This window comes from Anser cygnoides, chromosome 14, assembly GCF_040182565.1.
Source record: "Anser cygnoides isolate HZ-2024a breed goose chromosome 14, Taihu_goose_T2T_genome, whole genome shotgun sequence".
NCBI classification, from domain to species: Eukaryota; Metazoa; Chordata; class Aves; order Anseriformes; family Anatidae; genus Anser; species Anser cygnoides.
Genome location: NC_089886.1, coordinates 20,010,664 through 20,027,976, shown reverse-complemented (window position 1 = coordinate 20,027,976; position 17,313 = coordinate 20,010,664). Strand labels below are relative to the sequence as shown.

Genomic DNA, 17,313 nt, shown 5'->3' with positions numbered 1-17,313 from the left:
GAGAGGCTGCTGATGTTTGGTTGTGGATAACTGGAGGCTGCCGAGGGCCTGTCCAGGTGCTGCTGGGGTGCAGGGAGCTCACCACCACTCTCCACTGGTGCCTGCTCCCTGCCAGGCCTGCAGCGCTGTGCCTTTTCTTGGCGTTGCAGTGAGGCCGTGAAGAGGGGCAGCATCCCCAAGCACCCCAAACTTTGCCCCCCTTGCATTCCAGCCCAGGAGCTGCTCCCAACTGGCGGCGAAAGCACCCAGCTTTACCAGCCCCAAGCCACCAAGGTGCAGGTGGGGAGGAAGGAGAGGGGGTGGCACACAGGTTGCACTGGGAAAGCCATCTGCCCCGCAGGTGGCCAGACTGGGTATACTGGGTCCAAACTGCCCAGCCACCCAGACAGGCTGGTCTGCAGTCTCCCAGGCAAGCATACTTGCCTGCTGATGTCCCACACTCCGGCTCCTGGCATGAGCCTGCCAGCCAAAGCCACACATGTGCCGTGGGCTGGGCATGCTCAGCGCCGCAGGCCTGGGCGGGTGCGCTGCCAAAGCTCAGTGATGGGGTGCGAGCTCACTGCCGCTGTGCTCGGGAGCTTAGGCGGCTGCTTTCAGTAAATGGAAATGGAAATCTCCCTCCCGGGGGCCTGCTCTGTGCAGAGTGCCCGTGGTTTGTGGCAATGGGCTCCTCGGGGTGGCCATCCAGGGGATGTTGGTGCCTTCTGGTCCCCAGCTCCATGGTGGCCACCCTAGCCAGCCTGGGAGCCTGGGTGTGGGGGGGTTGCTACAAAGGAAAGGGTTCAGCGGTGCCTCTGGCAATGTGACAGTGTTTCACGTCTGCCACAGCACATGCTGAGCAGCCTCCGTCTTGGGGCCATGGTTTTTAGGGTGGCGATGATGCAAGGAGGAAGGCGCCTGGTGCCAGTGCTGCTTATATTTAGCTGACCCACTTGCTGAGTGGGGACTGCGCCCTGCGGGATGGGGAGGGTCGGGGATGGCTGATGCTTCTCCAGCAGGATCGGTCCCCAGAGGGGGCAGCCCCACCGGGAAATAAGGAAGCAGCACTTCGGTGGGAGATGGGGCACGTGGGGTGCTTTCCCGAAAAGTGCGGCAGCTCACGCTTGCCCTTGCCAAGCTGGAGGGGACATCATGTTCCCATCCGATGGCCTCCCTGAGGTCCCCTTGGCTCGCTCCGAGCTGGCGGGGCTGTCATACCTGGAGAAAGGCAAGTCCCCGAGGTGGGTCAAAGCAAAACACTTGCTGCGGAAAAGGAAATTAATTAGAGGAGCTTTGCTTCACTCCAAGCAACTGGAAAGGCTGATGTTTTTTCTGTTGGACGATAAACTGATTGTAATGACAAAACCTCAACAAAAGCAACGCTCTTAAATGCTTTCTTAATTAATAATTCTCAATAATTACTTGACGTCAATGACCAATAAATATTTCAGAGAAAGGAAGTTGCAGTTAAGTGCCGATACCTTTGTTCCTCCAATCACCAAGCCTGGCTACTCAAAGTCTTGATGAATCCAACAATAAAACCCGGGGAGGGCCAAAGCTGATGTTTTTAAGGGAAAAAATTAAGCAGGAAAAAGCAGTCAGTAAGGTGTGTGCACAGGCGGAGAGGGGGACAGCTGAGCAGCCACCCCCTCTGCCCATCTGCGGGGTGGCAGCGCCTGGTGGGTGGCCCCATGGGTTCCCCTCTCCTGCCCCTCTGGTGCTGCTGAGCCCCCCAAAGCCCCCGTGCGCCCAGCTGTGCCCCTGGTGTGGGCTCTGGGGGCAGCGTTCCCAGGGGAACCGGGGTTCGAGGGGGCTTCGATGCTGAGCATCATGCGCCCGATGGGGTCACCTCCGTGGCTTCGTCTTGCAGGTGCCTGCCATGTGCCTCCTCCTCCTCTTCCTCCTCCCAGCGGTCCGTCTTTAGGGCAGCATCTCCCAGGGCCTGCCGGCACGGCCAGCTGCATTTTGTCGGGTGGGGATCAGGGGGACCCCTCTGCATCTGATGTTGAGCAGAGCCTCGGGAAAATGTTGAGCAGAGCCTGCTGCTTGTCCCCGTCGCAGTGCCCCTGGCACGAGCACGGTGCTGGGAGGGTTAACATCCTCCTCCTCCTTCTCCTCCTCCTCCTCCTCCCGGCCTCACAGCCATCTTAAATCCACCGAGCTGGAGCCCTGCAGTCCCGTTCCCTTTTACAGTATGTGCCAGCTGGGAGCCCTGCCGGCTCCTCCGTCCCGTCCCGCTCCTTTCCTTCTTTGGCTGTACCCGCGCCGCCTGCCCTGTGCCGCTCCCCCCGCGGGGCTGTGGGCAAGGCGAGGGGCAAGGGGCGAGGGGGTGTCGGGGCCGGGCCGGGCTGGGGCAGCAGGCGGGGGAGGCGAGGTTTGCAGAGGTTTCTCCAGGACGGCGCTTGGTCCCTGCCAGGAGCCAAGGGGGATGCCAGCCGGCATGGCAGCGAGCTGCAAATCCCTTGGCAGGCATTGGCGACATCCTTCTGTGGGGGCTGAGTCCCCGTCCCAAGGGCCAGGAGGGGAAACTGAGGCACAGCCGAAGGTCGGGAGCTGCTGGAAGTGCAGGAGGAGATGACAGAGTGGGGGAGCAGGCAGCTTTGGGAGCCTTTCACAGCAAACCTGCCCTGGGGGGGCATGGTGGTGGGGCCAGGTGGGGAAACCCGTGCACCGATGGAGAATTGGGGTGAAAACACAAGGGTGGGAGCCCCACGCAGCAGGGCCGGGGTGCTGCTTTCTGTCTGTCCTGCTCTCCTCTAAGGGAGCCACCGGATGCGTCCCCATTGCTGCCTGGAGCCTGTCCCCTGGCTGCCAAGCTGCGTCTGCCTCCTGCCAACTCTTATTTTAGGGCTGCGTTTCTCAGCTGCTCCTGGCTCTGTGTCCCCGGCGCTCGGTGGCCTGCTACCCAAATACCAGCAGCAGCACGAGGATCTGTGGCCCTGCAAGCTCAGGGGAAGTGGGGGAAAGGCCCCGGGGCTGGGGAAGGATGGGAGCTCCAGCCTGTCTCTCCCTCTCTCTGCAGACACTGCCGCAGAGAGGGATGTGCCCCGGGGAGCACGTTTCTGGCTTGCTTGGGTTGTTGCAGGCCCGTGCTCAGGACGGGCTCTGGGCAGGGGAAGCAGGGGGAGCAGCCTGTGAAGGCACAGGGACGTCTCCTGATGTGCTTCTGGCCCTGCGAGCTGTCCTTCTGGCCCGGGCTTGCTTCCCAGCATCCACTCTCCCCCAGAAGATGGACTGCTGCCATCTGCAAGGTCTGGCTGAGAAACGGAGCATTTAAACTCCCCCCTCACCCCGAGGGGGGATGCGGGGAGAACCCAATGGCTTCAAGTTTCCCTGCAGGCTCAAAAAAATGAACTGGGTTGTATGTTGGTTGGAAGATGGTAAAACCAGGGGAAAAAGGGCCAAAGCATATCCCCCGACTCTGGTTCCCAAGGGGACACTGACTGGGTGGCTTTTCAGCTTCATTGCATGAGTTGTGTGGCTTGTCTTGCCTGTCCCCATGTGGGGACAGCCTGGGGTGTGACGTCCTTGTGTCTGGGACCCTGAGCCCGTGGGGTTTTGGTGGGGTGTCCGGGCGGGCTGGGGACCCGGAGGTGTCTCCTTTGGCCGCACACCGCGGTCACGGGGCAGGAGATGTGGCTGTGACACGCTGGCAGCAGCGTGCCTGGGGGTGCAGATGTCCCCGCGTGCCCCGGCGGCGGCGCGGGATGCCCGGAGTTCCCGTCCTCCTTGGCCCCGTCTCAACGGGACTCGGCGCCAGGAACAGAGGAGGCTGCTGCGCGCAGCCAGCAGCGCCTCATCCCAGCGGGGCAGGGGCTGGCTTGCAGCTCACCCCGTCTCTTCCCCATTTTTCCCAGGTGTTGGGACATGGCAGCAAGTGGGCAGCCCTCGGCGTGGCATTTAGTGGCGCTGGCTGGAGCGCAGCCCCCTGCCCTTGTGCAGTAGCTGGGGATGTGGAAGCGTCCCCGTGGCAGGCTGGGGGTGCTGCTAGGGGAGCGGGGCCGATAGCGCGGTGACAGCCAGCATTTGGTGGCCTCCAGGTCTTCACCTCTTGTGCTCTCCGCCAAGGAGTCAAGTCAAGGAGGGTGCAGGTTCCTAGCAAATGCTGGGGGGCATCTCCTTCCCTCGGGGCTTCCTGGAGCGTTTGCCATAAATGTCTCCTTGCCCGGAGCCCCAGGAAGATGGTGAGTGCAGCCAGATTGAGTGCTGGCATCCTCAGCCGTGCTGGCTGGCAGAGTACACCTGTGTTGCATCAGCAGGAGAGCTGCAGAAACCCTGCTCCTGGGGGCTGGCTCAGCGTCCTGCGCTGGGTGCCCCGCATCCTGCCGCTGCTCGCAGCAGGAGCCCTTCCCACCGAGGCCATGCCCTCTAAAAGAGGTGCTCGTGCGCCTCCAAACCTCCAGGAGTCAGAATGGGGGATTTGGACCCACGGCATTTTGCCAGCAAACCAATCCCAGGAGACAGCAGGGAGAAGCCTCGTGGTACGTGTGGTGCTTTGCACCCTGTTTGTCTGACCTCGCTGCTCCTTCTGCAGCTGCTGCACCTGCTGGAGGCTGTGTCCTGCACAGCTGGGAGGGATCGTGGGCATATGACCAACCTGTGCTGCAGAGGGCATCCCTCCCAAGAAGGAAGAGCTTTTCCATCCCGCTGTCTGCATGGCCCGGGACACAAATTTCCCAGCTTCCTCCGGTCCTTCGTGGCTCTGCTGCAGAAGCCTGAGCTTGGTGGGGCTGCTGGGGTGCCCAGCGGTGTGGCGGTGCCACATTGTCACCTCCATCCCTCTGCAGCCCTGCCCTGGCTGGGCTCTGGCAGCGGCCATGGGGGACCATCAGCGCAGCACCCTGGCTCCTTGCACCAAATCCAGCAGCAGGCATGCTAACAAATGAGGAGTCTATATTTAGATGCAGTCTGGAGAAGCGTCACGGTGTTGCCAGCGGATTTTACTATTCAGCGCAGGCAGGTTTCCCCGCTCCTCCTGTTTGATGCCACTTTTGCAGAAAAGCTCATCAAGGACACCCAGCACTGGCTGGAAAAGCACCCCAAACAAAGCACCCCCCGCTTCTGGAGCTCGGCACCTGGGGGGGGGTATGTGTGGAGCTGAGCTTCCCAGGGAGCCTGGCACGGGAGCTGCCTTGGGGCCTGTTTGGTTTTGGCACAAGCCTTATTTTTTTTTCACGGAAGTTGGTGGTAAAGAAACGTGTTGCAGGGGTAGAGCCCACCTCTGGTGCCACCCCAGCCCGGTGTCAGCTCCTCTCCCTGCACCACCGCTGCTGCAGCCACGTCTCCTTTCCATCAGCTGGGCTGCTGGGCCCGCTCTGTTTTGTGAGGAGCGCTGCAGAGGCAGGCTTCGCAGCACTTCTCCCTCCCCACATCCCCTTGAGGCTCCCCAAATTGGACATCCGTGGCAGGAGGAGCCCGGGGCCCAGGTGCAGCCATGCACCTTGGCGTGCCAGCACCGTGCCGCTAACACCGTGCGGTGCTGGGCCACGTGGTGCTTGCAGCACCAGCAGCCTCTGCCCCGGGGCTGGTGCGAGCAGCCAGGGGATTAGGGAAAATTTCCCTGCTGCTGCCAGGGCTGCCAGGCCCCCGCTGACTCAAACAGCAGCACATGAAGTTCCCGCAATCCTGAAAAGTAAGGAGAGGCAGCAGTGTTGTGCAAAGCAGGAAGATCTCTGCACAGAGCCAGGCTGCTCCAGGTTTCCTGCCCTCCCAAGGGAGCGTGAGATCGGTGCTGGGATGGGTGGGACGAGATTTGCGCAGTGGTGCTCGGATCCTGGGTGTTGCCCCCGTTTTGCAATGCGGCGGACTTTGTTTGGAGCAGATGCTGGGTCCTCTCTGCTCCCAGGCTGGGGAGGTAGTACGGGCAGAGCAAATGCCAAAGCACTGCCTCGGGGTGTGAGCGTGGCTGAGAAACCTGGTGACAGATGCGACAGCGCCTCCTTTGTGGCTTGTGGCATCTCTTTTTCCCGGCACCCCTCCAAACTGCGACTGCAGCAGGTCACAGGGAGCGGTTTGCTCAGGTTCCTGTACCCCACCGAGGATGCAGACAGGGTGGGAGACCCGAGCATGGCTGCAGCGATGGGCAGCACTCACCAGCGATGGGGCAAGCAGCCCCTTTCTACCTCTGCTGCGCCCTGGGGCTTGCGCAGCTCGAGCTCCTTGCTGCTGGTGCTATGCCGGTGCCAGCTGCGCATGGACAACCTTTCCTCCACTCCCCCGTGGTGCACTCTGCATCGGCAGCACGGGGACGTCTGAGGACACCTCAAGGACTGCGAAACCCGCTGACAGGGCTGCTTCACAGCTGCCTTTTGGTGCCTCCGTGCAGCAGGCGGGGAGATAAGAGCGCACCGTGCTGGGGGCTGGCGACCCCCCGGGTCTGCCCCGGCACCCAAGGGAGGGAGACACCTCAGTGGCAGGGCGCAGCGTGTGGAGCTGGGGGGGACTGAGGCACCAGCGGCTGTTTGGGGAGGAGGAGGAAGGCACCTGACCGCGAGGCAGCCGTCCAACTAGTTGAAACGGCTCCTGCTGCTGTTTGCACAAGCAGGCACGGCGCGGCCGGGGCTGGGGACGAGCGGCTCCACCCGGGCGCCCACGGCCAGGAGCCCCGTTTGTGCCAGAGCAATGGGTGCTGGGGCCGAGGGGGCTGCTTGCTGCGGGGGTGGCACGTTTGCCCCCAGCATTGTTGGGGTTTTGAGGCTGGTTTTACCCATGGCACAGGCAGGGTCCATGCAGGGTGCCCAGCCCGCTGGCTGGAGCCACAGCACTGCTCTCCGGGGTGACATTGGAGGCGAAGACAGCTCTGCCCAAGGACACCCGGCCCTGCTCCTGCCCCACAGCCCCGACACAGAGTGGAGGCAGCGGGGAGAGATGGCTGGCCTCCTCTGAGCGGGAGGTGGATCGGATAAAAGGGGCCGGGTAACTGGAGCTGCTCACATGGCTGGGGAGCTCTGCCGGGCGCGGGGACCATTCCGCCTTTATGAAGGTGGCACCCAGAGCAGTCACCTTAACCCCTGCGAGCCCTTCTGTGGGGACATGCTGCTGCAAGCAGGGCAAGCTGCCTGCACGAGGGGCCCCTCGGCTCTCGTGCTCCCAGTGTTATCCATAGGGAGCTTAGGACTATACCAGCCTGGTGGTGGCTCTGGGCTGACACCGGTCCCTGGGCACCGGGCTGCTGGACCTGGATTTCAGGGCTGGGTCGCAGGGCCAGCCTGCCTCGGGGACCCGGCTTTAGGCTGATCCCCAAATTCACTGGATGTGGGGAACATCAAAAATGGAGGGGACACGGCTTGAGAACGGACACAGTGGTGAGGGAGGTGGCACAGGACGCGGAGCAGAAGGGGCAGGGACAGGTCTGGTTGGGCGCCGGTGGTGATGCTTCTGGGCTGTGTCTGCACCAGGCAGGGAGGAGGGGACGGGAGCAGCCCCCAGCAGCCCCCAGCAGCCGCAGCGGGGAGCGGCCGGGCCCCACCCAGGGTTTGCAGCTCCCTGCGTGCCCGCCGGTGCCTCTTGGGCTGGGGTTTTGGGGAGGGGAAAGGTGTGGTCCCTCGCAGGGGGTAATTTTGAGGAGCGCGGAGCTTTGTGTTTGTGTGCGATCGGCCTCGTTTGCATGCACTCCCAAACAAGCATTTTGCCCTCGGAGGGGTTTTTCTATCTGCAGATCTCAGAGCGCTTTCTTTCCGGGGTGAGTCACTTTTCTGGGGGGCAGAGCGGGGAGCGCCCACTCCCCACGGGAGCTCTGCAAGAGCAGCCGGGCTGGCGGCACCGGCCCCAGTGCCCTGCGCCCGCTGCAGCTGCCAGCATTGCTCCCTGCAGAGCCCAAACATGGGGCAGATGCTTGCCCAGGTGGGATTCTGCCTGCTCCCGGGATACCAGCACAGTGTGGACACAGGAGAGGCGACGCGTTGTGTTTGTTGGTGTAGCTCTGGGAAATCCCCGGGCCAAACAGGTTATGCCAGTGAAAGTGCGGCTGGGTGGTGCCGGCGTACCCGCAGCCAGCCCCGCAGTGCTGGTCAGGGATCACACCTTCGCCATCGCCTCGCAGAGCCGTGCTCCAGTCATGGGACACGAGTCCTGTTACAACCTGGTCCATTTCACCTTTCCAGGCCTTGCTTTCCCCCGGCACCAGCTGGCGCGGTATCGATGCCATCTATCAGTTAGCAGAGCTGATTGCCCAGCAGGATTTATGCCCACCTGGAGAGCACCAGCCACTCTCCAGCGCCTTTCCCACCACTGTTGTTGTTGGTATGAGCCACACGCGGTGGTGCCAGCTCTCTGCAGTTTAGGGTACAGCAGAGCCCAGAGGTGTTGGTGCCCACGCTGTGCCCAGGCTCCCCCCACGACTTTCCTGGAGCACCAGCAGGGTTGTACCACAGCAGGACCAAGCGGTGACCCCGCCGGATGGTGACACATCTGCTCCGGCTGGGCACTTTGCAGAAAATGGACAGCAACTGAAACAGGGAGAGTGGAGGGCTGAGGGGATGAACAAGAGTAAGGAGGGCACCCCCGATTCGGGAGATGGGGCAGGTGGGGACCCTGCTCCTTGTCTTGCGGGGGGCCTGGCGGTGCAGGCAGGGCAGCAGGCATCCCGCAGAGCAGGGGCAGGAGCCAGCACGGGCAGCGCTGCCCGCTCCCTGCAGCCGGGGGATGCTGTGAGGGGTGCAGGGGGCCAGGTAAGGAGGGCTGGGCAATGCGGGCGCTGCCACCCCTGCTGGGATACAGGCCTGGGCATGAATGAACAGGTCTGGTGGGAGGGTGCACAGAGATCAGAGTGGTTTTGCTCTCTCCACAGCGGTTTTCATCCTTAGATGCCTTGCAAGAGCTTCATTTTCCGTGTGGGAGCTGGGCACAGTGAGGCTCAGAGGCACAATGTGCTCCCAGGGGCATGCCAGGCGCTGCTCAGCCCCCAAAACCTGCTCTTAAAAGCTGGGATGTGCTGTGCCGTGCCGTGCCATGCCATGGGGAGCCAGTGCTTTCCATCCCTGAGGGTGGCTGGGCATGGGGAGGGAGGAAGGGGGTGTCCTGGCCACAGGTATAAAGGCTCGGAGTGTGTACTGGCAATCATGCTGGGAGGATGCTGGGGTGTTGGAGCCTGCAGGCAGTGGGAGTAGGGCAAGAAACAATGTTGCCCCTCCTTGTTGCTTTCCTTAGAGGGGGCTCTGGTGACCAGCAAGAGAAAGGGTCCATGGAGGCTCGGTTTCGGTGCTGGGTATCCTGACCATGGCACTGAGTGTGCCCATGGCAGCGATGTGTTGGGGCCGGAGCTGCTCAGAACTCAGGCTAATGCGGGAAGATCTTCCCTGCGCTTTCTTAACCTGGGCTTGAACCTTCCCCGTCTCCCACCTCGTGCTGATTAGTGCTAAGTCGGTGCTTTGCTTCCTCGTGGTGCCAACGGCATCAAACAGTGGCCGTGCTCCTGTGCCAAACCCTCTGGCAGGTGGGAAGGATGTGTCCCTCTGTCCCCTGCCTGCCACCCCCATGGCAGGATGGGCTGGGGACAGGCTGCCCCAGCATTCCTGCTCTGCATGGGGCGAGCCAAGGAGCATCCCACACCGTTGGGCACAGACCTAATAAAGTGATAGCACAGGGCCGGGCTGTGCAGCAGCCACCAGATTATCTCCACCCGTTCCTCAGCTCTGTGTGTGAAGGGCCAGGATTTGGGCTGGCTTTAACCTCAGATTCCATTTCATGGCTGCGGATCTGCTGACACAGAGATCAGAAAGTGCCAAAAATCCGAGCCCTCCACCCGCGGCAGAGCAGGGCTGCGCGCAGAGGCAGGGCCCCCCGCTCACTTCCACTCCTCAAGAGCTGTGAGTTGTGTCCTAGGCCAGGAGAGAAGGGTATTTCAATAATTATAGCTCATCCCCTGCTGTCCTCACTTCTCCTGCCAATTCCCAGCCTCTAGACAGCAGGCACTGCGGTGTACCACTGGATGGAGAGCTGCGCCACTGGATGGAGAGATGGATGGCTGGGTCCCTTGCCATTTCCCAGAAAACCCCAAAAGCCTCCTGGCTTTTCCACACCGCCTTTGCAAGACCCTTGAGCATGGTTCATGGGTTTCCAGGACCACAGGAGCTGGCATGACCAGGGGAGCTCCACAAGAGCAACAACACAGGCACGTGGCTCTGCTTGTGCCTGTAGTGTGGGCAGATCCAGGGGCAGCTTGGGAACCCAGCGTGGCATGGGACGGGGATTTGTACCATGTTCCCTGTGGGAAGCATCTCTGATTTCCTCCCCGTGCTATTACTGGTTCAACCTCTCTGGCATTCGCAGTGCAGGGAGCCGCAGGACAGTTGCTTGCTGCCTCCTGGCATGGTTTTGCTCTTCCCCAACCGGGCCAGCTGTGAGGGGCTCAGGCGAGCGTGTGGTTCCCATAAAGAGCAGTGGCCATGGAGCCGAGCTGGTGATAGCCACAGGGGGCTACACGAGGGGAGGGGTCTACAGCTCTCCCGGGGACAGAGCAGGCTGGAGGAGCGAAGCGGTGGCTGGTGGCCAGGGGACAGGCAGGGCCGCTCCTCCTCCCGGCCCCGCGGCCACCCCGAGCCGACCCGGCAGGGCCCTCCCTCTGCCCACAGCCGTCATGTGGCTCCTGGCAGCCAGAGCATCGCAAGAGGAAGGGCTGAAAATAATCGCCTGCTCATATTATCCTTTCAAAAGGCGGCAGTTGCCGTGGTGGGGAATTTTGGTGACAAGCAGCCTGGCTAAGGGGCAGCTCCCCACTGAGTCAGACGCGTGCCCCGTCCCGCGGCACAGCCTGACCCCTGTGCTGCTGGCCGCTCCTGGGGCTCCCCGCCTGCCCTGCTGGCCCCACTGCCCCCTGCCCCCATGGCCATCCTTGGGGGCAGGACCCACGCCACCTGGGCCACCCAGTTGGGCAAGTGCCATCTGCTGTTCCTGGTTGTGGTTTTGGGGCAGATAGCGTAGAGCTCATTAAAACACTGCCAGGGTTCAGGACTGGGTCTGCGCTCTGCTGGTTTGCTCTGTGGGTGCGGGATAAAGTCGTGACGGGGGCCAAAGCTGCCTGGTAGTGCACTGCCCTGGGCATGACTTCTGCGCCCCAGCTGGGTGCTGAGCACTGCTGTCACCCTGCTATGTGTGCCTGCACCGGCACAGCTGGCAGCCCCTGCCCTGCAAAGCACATCCTGCGCGCTTGGCAGCAGCCGCGCCTCCATTAGTTGGTGCTGAGAGATGAGAGGCCCTCTTGGGGAACGTCCCGTCCTCCACTGCATCTGCCTGCTGCCCCTTTTCATCGCATGGGACAAAATAACCTCCCGGCCTGGTTTGCTAACCGTGCCTGGTGGCGGGGTGGTGGCACAGGGGGTGACGGCAGCGGTGTGGGGCTTCGGGCTCTGCAGTGCCTGCAGCGCGGCCAAGCACGGCAGGGGCTCGAGGTCTGCGGGTATCCCACACAGAAATGAAGTGGGATCTGCACCCTGAGTCCAAATAAACAGCCATGGGTACGGTATTAGCATGCAGCTCTGCAAGCTGCGATGTAAGAACTCTGCTGCTGCCCTTCTTCCTAAACTCGACACACCTTTGTTTGAAATGTTCCAGTACACCTTTGTTTACTCAGGGCATTATCACCACTATCTCAGACTCCTTTCTTCTGGATCCATGTTGTGACTCAAGGATAGTTTACTGCAATTTCTTCCATCTTTGCTCCATATCAAAGACACCTTGGCAAGTTCATGTTTATTGTTTGTAGTTAAAGTTTAATATTTCCTACTACTCGCATCTCGTGGTTGATCTTAATTATACCCCTCTAATGTAAGACAAAAGTCAGTGAATGAGAACGCTTTCGTTGTGCTTTCGGCTACGGCCATGCCCCAGGCCCTGGGCTGAGCGGCCCAGTGGGTGCCTTGTGCTGCCTGCACAGCTTCTGGGCACCTCGTCTGGGGAGGGGGGTGCTGTGCGGGGTGCTGGTGCACCGTGCTGTGCAAGGTGTTGGGGCAGGGTGCTGTGCAGGGCACCAGGGCTCCCCCATGCAGCAGCATGGTTTTTCTTCCGACTGGGCTGGATCAATAAAACAGATCAATACCAATTAAAAAAAAAAAAGAGTGCAGAGGGCAAAATCCCCTGACCCTATCAGGGCAGCAAGATGTCGCAAGCACTGTGCAGAACTGGGAAGCTGGGTTCTGCACTCCTTGTCCCCCCAAAGGTGCTGTTGTGCAAAGTCCCCGACCTCGCCACCCTGCAGCTCTCCTTTCGTCCCCATCCCAGGGCCAGGGATCTGCAGGGAGAGGTCCCATGGGGACCCCAGCATGCTGCCTATAAATATCTCGGGGTGCCGAGGGGCGGCCGGGCAGCAGGCACAACCCGACACTGTGCCTCCTCCTTCAGAGTGACATTTTGTCAAATGCCATGGGGAGGGGGGCTGCTATCTGCAGGCACACGCTCCGGTGACCTTCACAGCTCTGGCCAGGTGCCTCCTTGCTGTATTTGTGCTTATTTATAGCTCCCTCCTCCATCCATCCCCACCTCTGCCCCCCTCCTGGCACCGACGGGGAGCTGCCCACCCCGTGCTGGCACCTCTTATCGGGGGACAGCGAGGGAGCCGGCACGTCCCCGCGGGTGACAAGGGGCTGGTGGCAGCTTGGGGACAGGGAGAAGCTGGGTTCGGCGCGGGCTGCAGGGTGCATGCCGGAGCACGGCCAGAGCCCCCCTCACCTCCCCGCTCCCATGCTGAGGCCTAGGGCCGCACACCGGGGCATCAGACATCTGTCCTACAAGGGCCACGGCACCAGGGACAGGTGGCCTTGCCCCTGGTGCTGCAGCCACCCCCTCGCTGCCTGCCCAGTTCACCCCAGTGAAACAATCGCGCAGTGTCTGCCTCCCCGCTTGTCTGTAATCCCCATTTCAAGCAGTCTGTAATTACGGATTTCCCTGATAAGCCCGGACGGCTGCCTTCAAAACCCCTGCCCGAGGATTTTCGTTCTTTTTGAGAGACAGGCTCGGGACAAGAGCACGGAGCGGGAGGCTCCCCACCTGCACCTGGCAGGCCGCGGGGCCAGCACTCCCTGAGCTCTCCACATTTTCTCACCAATTTGAGTCGCAGCTGGGATGCTACGGGCTAATCTGGGGCTCTGCCTCCCGTGCGTGGATGTACATTTATCCCTTAATGCCTTGAGCAGGCACTTAGTGGTGTGGAGGAAGGAGGCTGTGTGTGGGGTGAGTCACGGCCTCGCTCTTCTGCGAGGACACGGCCTCTGCCCCCGTCCCTCGGCCTCCCCAGACAGCCCCCGTTTTCCTTCCCTTTTTGTTCGCCGGGCGCAGGGAGCAGCAAAGTGGTGGGTGAGCGGCAGGCCAATCTCACAGCGTCCTGGGGACACGGATGCAAGCGGTGACACAAATCTGGCCTTCCAGGCTTACCCGGGATTAAGTTACTGAGAGGCTGCTGTGCCCCATCCAGCCGCGTCTCTGCACCGGCAGCCTTCAGAGGCTGCCCCTCGTGCAGCCTCGCTGAGCACAGGCACGGGCTGCCCGCCTGCCCCTGTGCCTGGAGCTGGGCTGCAGAGCTCTTGGCTGCCACTTCAAGGGGCTGGAGGCAGGAGCCTTGTAGACAAGGGCAGTTCCTACCCGCTCTGTCCCGGGGTTGAGGAAAGTGTGGTGGTTTTACCCCGCTGGGCAGCCAAACTCTGCCACAGGCCAGCTGCAGGCACAGCTCACTGGTGCCATGCACAGCAGGTGGGGAACCGGCAGGGCTTACCGCTGCGCATTGAGGGGAACTGAACTGAAGAGCAGGCTGAGATGAACTCGTCCTCATGCTCATCACCCGCCAGCACCTACGCTGAGCACTGCAGGCACCATCAGACTGAGCCACCTCACTGGGCGGCCGCTGTGTAGGGCTGTCCTGGGGGGACCCTGGCCCAGCCCCAGCCACGCTCACCAGCAGCTGGTTTAGCCCCCGGAGCCCAAGTTCACATTGAAAAAGAGGAAAACATTTCCTGTCTCGTTAATCCAATATTTGAATTAGAGCTGGGCTCACTTCTGTGCAGAGATAAGACCTACACACGCCCACACTTGGGGTTAGCACGGCTCCAGAGCAGAAGGAGCTGAAAATCACCTTTCTGGGGTGATATCCCACCTGCTGGCCCCACAGCAGCAGGAATTCATGGCTGAGCTCAACCGGGTCCCCTTGGAGGTGCGATAGGGGTGCTCCTGGGTATGGCCAGCACCACGGGGACATGAAACGAGCACAAATCCACAAAACAGCACAAAGCCTCAGTGTGAGTGAGGGTGCCTGCCTGCCTCCCGGAGCAACCCACAATTGAGCCTTCTGCTCCCGTGTCCCCAGAGGGCACAGGTGGGGGGCACGTGGCCCCCTCGCAGCCCTCCCCGGCAGCAGGGTTGGTCGGAGAAGCCGCAGAGCCCCCGGCAGCTCCGGCCACGGCCACGCTGCAGCGCGCACAGGCCAGGTGTCTGGGCTGGAGGATGCCTCCGAATTTTCGAGCATGTCGCCATGGGTATTTGCTGGCTGCACACCAAGAACCCAGGGCTGATCTTCCTACAAACTCCCGAATAAAATTAGAACAAAAGTTCACTCCTCTCCCAAGGCAGCAGGAAGTGGAAAGGGTGGGAAAAGGGAGAACTGGAGCAGATGAGCTCTCGTGCCCACAGCAGCCCCACACCGGTACCGCACTGGCAGTGTCGGCATGCGCTCCCTGTGCTGCTGGCCTGAAATGAATCCTCCCTGCCAAACAAGTGACGTGGGGATGCCATGCCGGGAAGGTGGAGTTTGGGGGTGCTCCTGACCTATGTGAGCCAGGAATCCAGGAGCATCCATGGCCGGGCACTGCCTGGGGATGCCGCAAGCGGCAGGGCACCGTGAGGACACCGACCCCAGCGCCTGCCTCCGGGATGCCCAGCCAGGGCAGCCCAGCAGCATTGGATTGCAGGAGTTTATTTTTACCCAGCCCTGTTGCCAACGGGGACGTGTCACATCTGCAGAGTTGATCAAAAGACGTCCCAAGTACTGGTGTCAGCTGCTCCTTGTGATCTCAGCACCGAGATCTTTTCCCTTGTGGCATATCAAAAGGAGCAGGAGGATTTGACTGCTTTGCTATTTTTAATTGAACACACACACACACGTATATATATGTGTATGGCTTTTCTAAAAATAGAACCCTTTGCCTGTGTTCCCATGGGAAGATTTGGGGAGAAGGGGGAGCCAAAGTTGTTGCAGGATGTTTTCTGGGGAGGGCGCAGGAGCTGGGGAGGGAAGGCAGGGAGGAGGCACGGCAGGTAACGCACGTGCCTGGGAGGGCAGAGGGCACCGAACGCGCAGTAGCAGGGCTGGCTGAGCTGGGCTGAAGGGAGATCTGCATCCCCAGACTTGGCAGCAATGAGAACGGGGACCTTTCATCCCACTGCACGTGCTCTGAGCACCCGGAAAGCAAAGATTTTGCTGGGAGGGGTTGAAGACCCCAGCCTTGGTGTGCACAGGACCATCCTTTGGGGGGACACCGAGTTGATCATCTATGATCCTCAATTATCCCAAGGAAAAAAAAAAAAAGACAATGAAGAGAGAAACCCTATCTTTGCCCTTCCTGGAGCTCAGTTTGAGATCCCTTTCCCCCTGCTGCGTGTCAGAGGAGAGCCTGTCAGCACGGCAGAAGTGGAGGCCATGTTTTTCTGCCTCCACAGCCTCTCACGTGCTCAGATGTTTGCCTGCTCCAAAATCCCTTTGCTGTGTAAATAAACTTGTTTCCCTCATCCCCAGAAAACTCCCCCCGGGCAGCCAATACCAGGTGGATCTGCACCAGACCTTTCACCTCTGCGTCTGAGCCCTGTTTTTTGCTGAGGATGCATCCAGTAGGGAGCTGAGGGCTGGGCGCGGGGTGGGCAGGGGCTGGCCATGCGGAGACCTGGGGAGGCAATGAAGGAGTGAGGTGGAAGCAGGGCAGGTCTCAGCTGCTTTTGGTGATTAAATGGGTATTTTTAGCTCAGTTCCTAGAGCTCAGGTTGCCCCATGTGCTCCTGGATGTCAATGTTTTTCCATGCCATTTTCTCTTGCATGTGCGAGAAGTATGGGGGGCTGCAGTGCCTTCACGGTGCCGTGGGATGTGCACCTTCCCAAGGATTGTCACCGAGCGTTTCACTGCCACGTAGCCGGGATGGGGATGGGGATGTGAACAGCCAGGCTGACCGGCGTGAAGCCACCCCGCAGAGCCTTGCCCCATGCACTGCATCCTGTGCGCGCCCCAAGCCTCTCGCCTCCCTCCGTTGCTGCTGATTGCCGGGGCAGCTGGATGAGCCTGGAGGTCAGCCTTGCACCACCGAAGGCATGAAGGGCTGCTGAGGTTCGTCTGAGGGCACTGGCAGCTGTTTGCTTGCTGGAGCAATGAGGCCCTTCCCGTGCAGGCTCCACATGTGCCTGGTGCTGCCGCGAGGGCTCGCTGGTGGCAGCAGGGCAGCTTTCGGTGCCCACCGACGGCGGTGCCGGGCTGCGCAAACCGGTTTGCAAAAACCACGGTGAGGAGGTGCTCCGTGCTCCCTCAGCTGCTGTGTAATTGCTCTCCCTTGAGCCATTTGCCAGTTTTATTCCAAAAAGCTGCATCTGGGCTCTGAGTAACGCGGTCGAGCAGAGGCGATGGCACGTGGGGACGCAGCTCCCTCAGGTCCCGGCCGTCCCCGCTGTTGTTGCTGCTGGTTGCAGCCCGTCGCTGCCAGCCTGGGTGTCCCCTGCAAAGCCCCAAGTGCTGTGGTGTGGCCGTGAGCTCACCTCCTTTCTCCTCTCTCCGCAGTATGAGGTGTCCGGCGAGGAGCACCTCTACTCCGACTTCCCTGAGATCGATTTGTCCCAGCTGGACACCAGCGACCTGGACTCGGCCGGCTGCTTCAGCGAGCTGCAGTGGTGTGCGGAGCACTCTGAGACCGAGTCCAGCCAGTACAGCACCGACGACTCCGAGCTCTTCCAGGTACCCAGGGGACACGGGGATGTGGGGAGACATCCCTCCAGCTGCTGGTCCTGGGCCGCTCACTTGCACCTTCCCATGGGCGACTGCCGAGGGCCGAGGCATGGGGAGCGCAGGGGAGGGTAGAGGAGGGAGGGGAGGTGTGGGGGGACAGCTATTAATATCGCCTCCCCAGCTGATTAGTGCTCCCATTAATTTGCGCGCTGGGTCTAAATGGAGCAAGCAGAGCAAGGCTAATGAGGAGGTGCCGAGCGGAGCGGGGCTGCTGTACCAGCCCACCTGTGCTGTGCTCTCCAGCTTCAGCATCACCTCTGTGCACGCCGGGGGGCACCCGTGGGTGGGGGTGTCCCCAGCACCCACCTCTGCCTCCCTGGGGTGGATGCACCCTGGAGCAGGGCATGCACTGCTGCAGCTGCGGGCAGGC

General features: G+C 61.3%; 1 protein-coding gene across 3 annotated transcripts in view; it reads left to right on the top strand.

The window, feature by feature from the left end:
- Positions 1 to 17,313, top strand: part of PPARGC1B (PPARG coactivator 1 beta) — a 44,590-nt gene that overhangs the window by 11,404 nt on the left and 15,873 nt on the right. For all 3 annotated transcript variants that reach the window (XM_066977169.1, XM_066977168.1, XM_066977170.1), the window contains exon 2: positions 16,719 to 16,892. In XM_066977169.1, the coding sequence (XP_066833270.1) occupies positions 16,719 to 16,892 (174 nt within the window). The remainder of the gene's footprint in view (positions 1 to 16,718; positions 16,893 to 17,313) is intronic.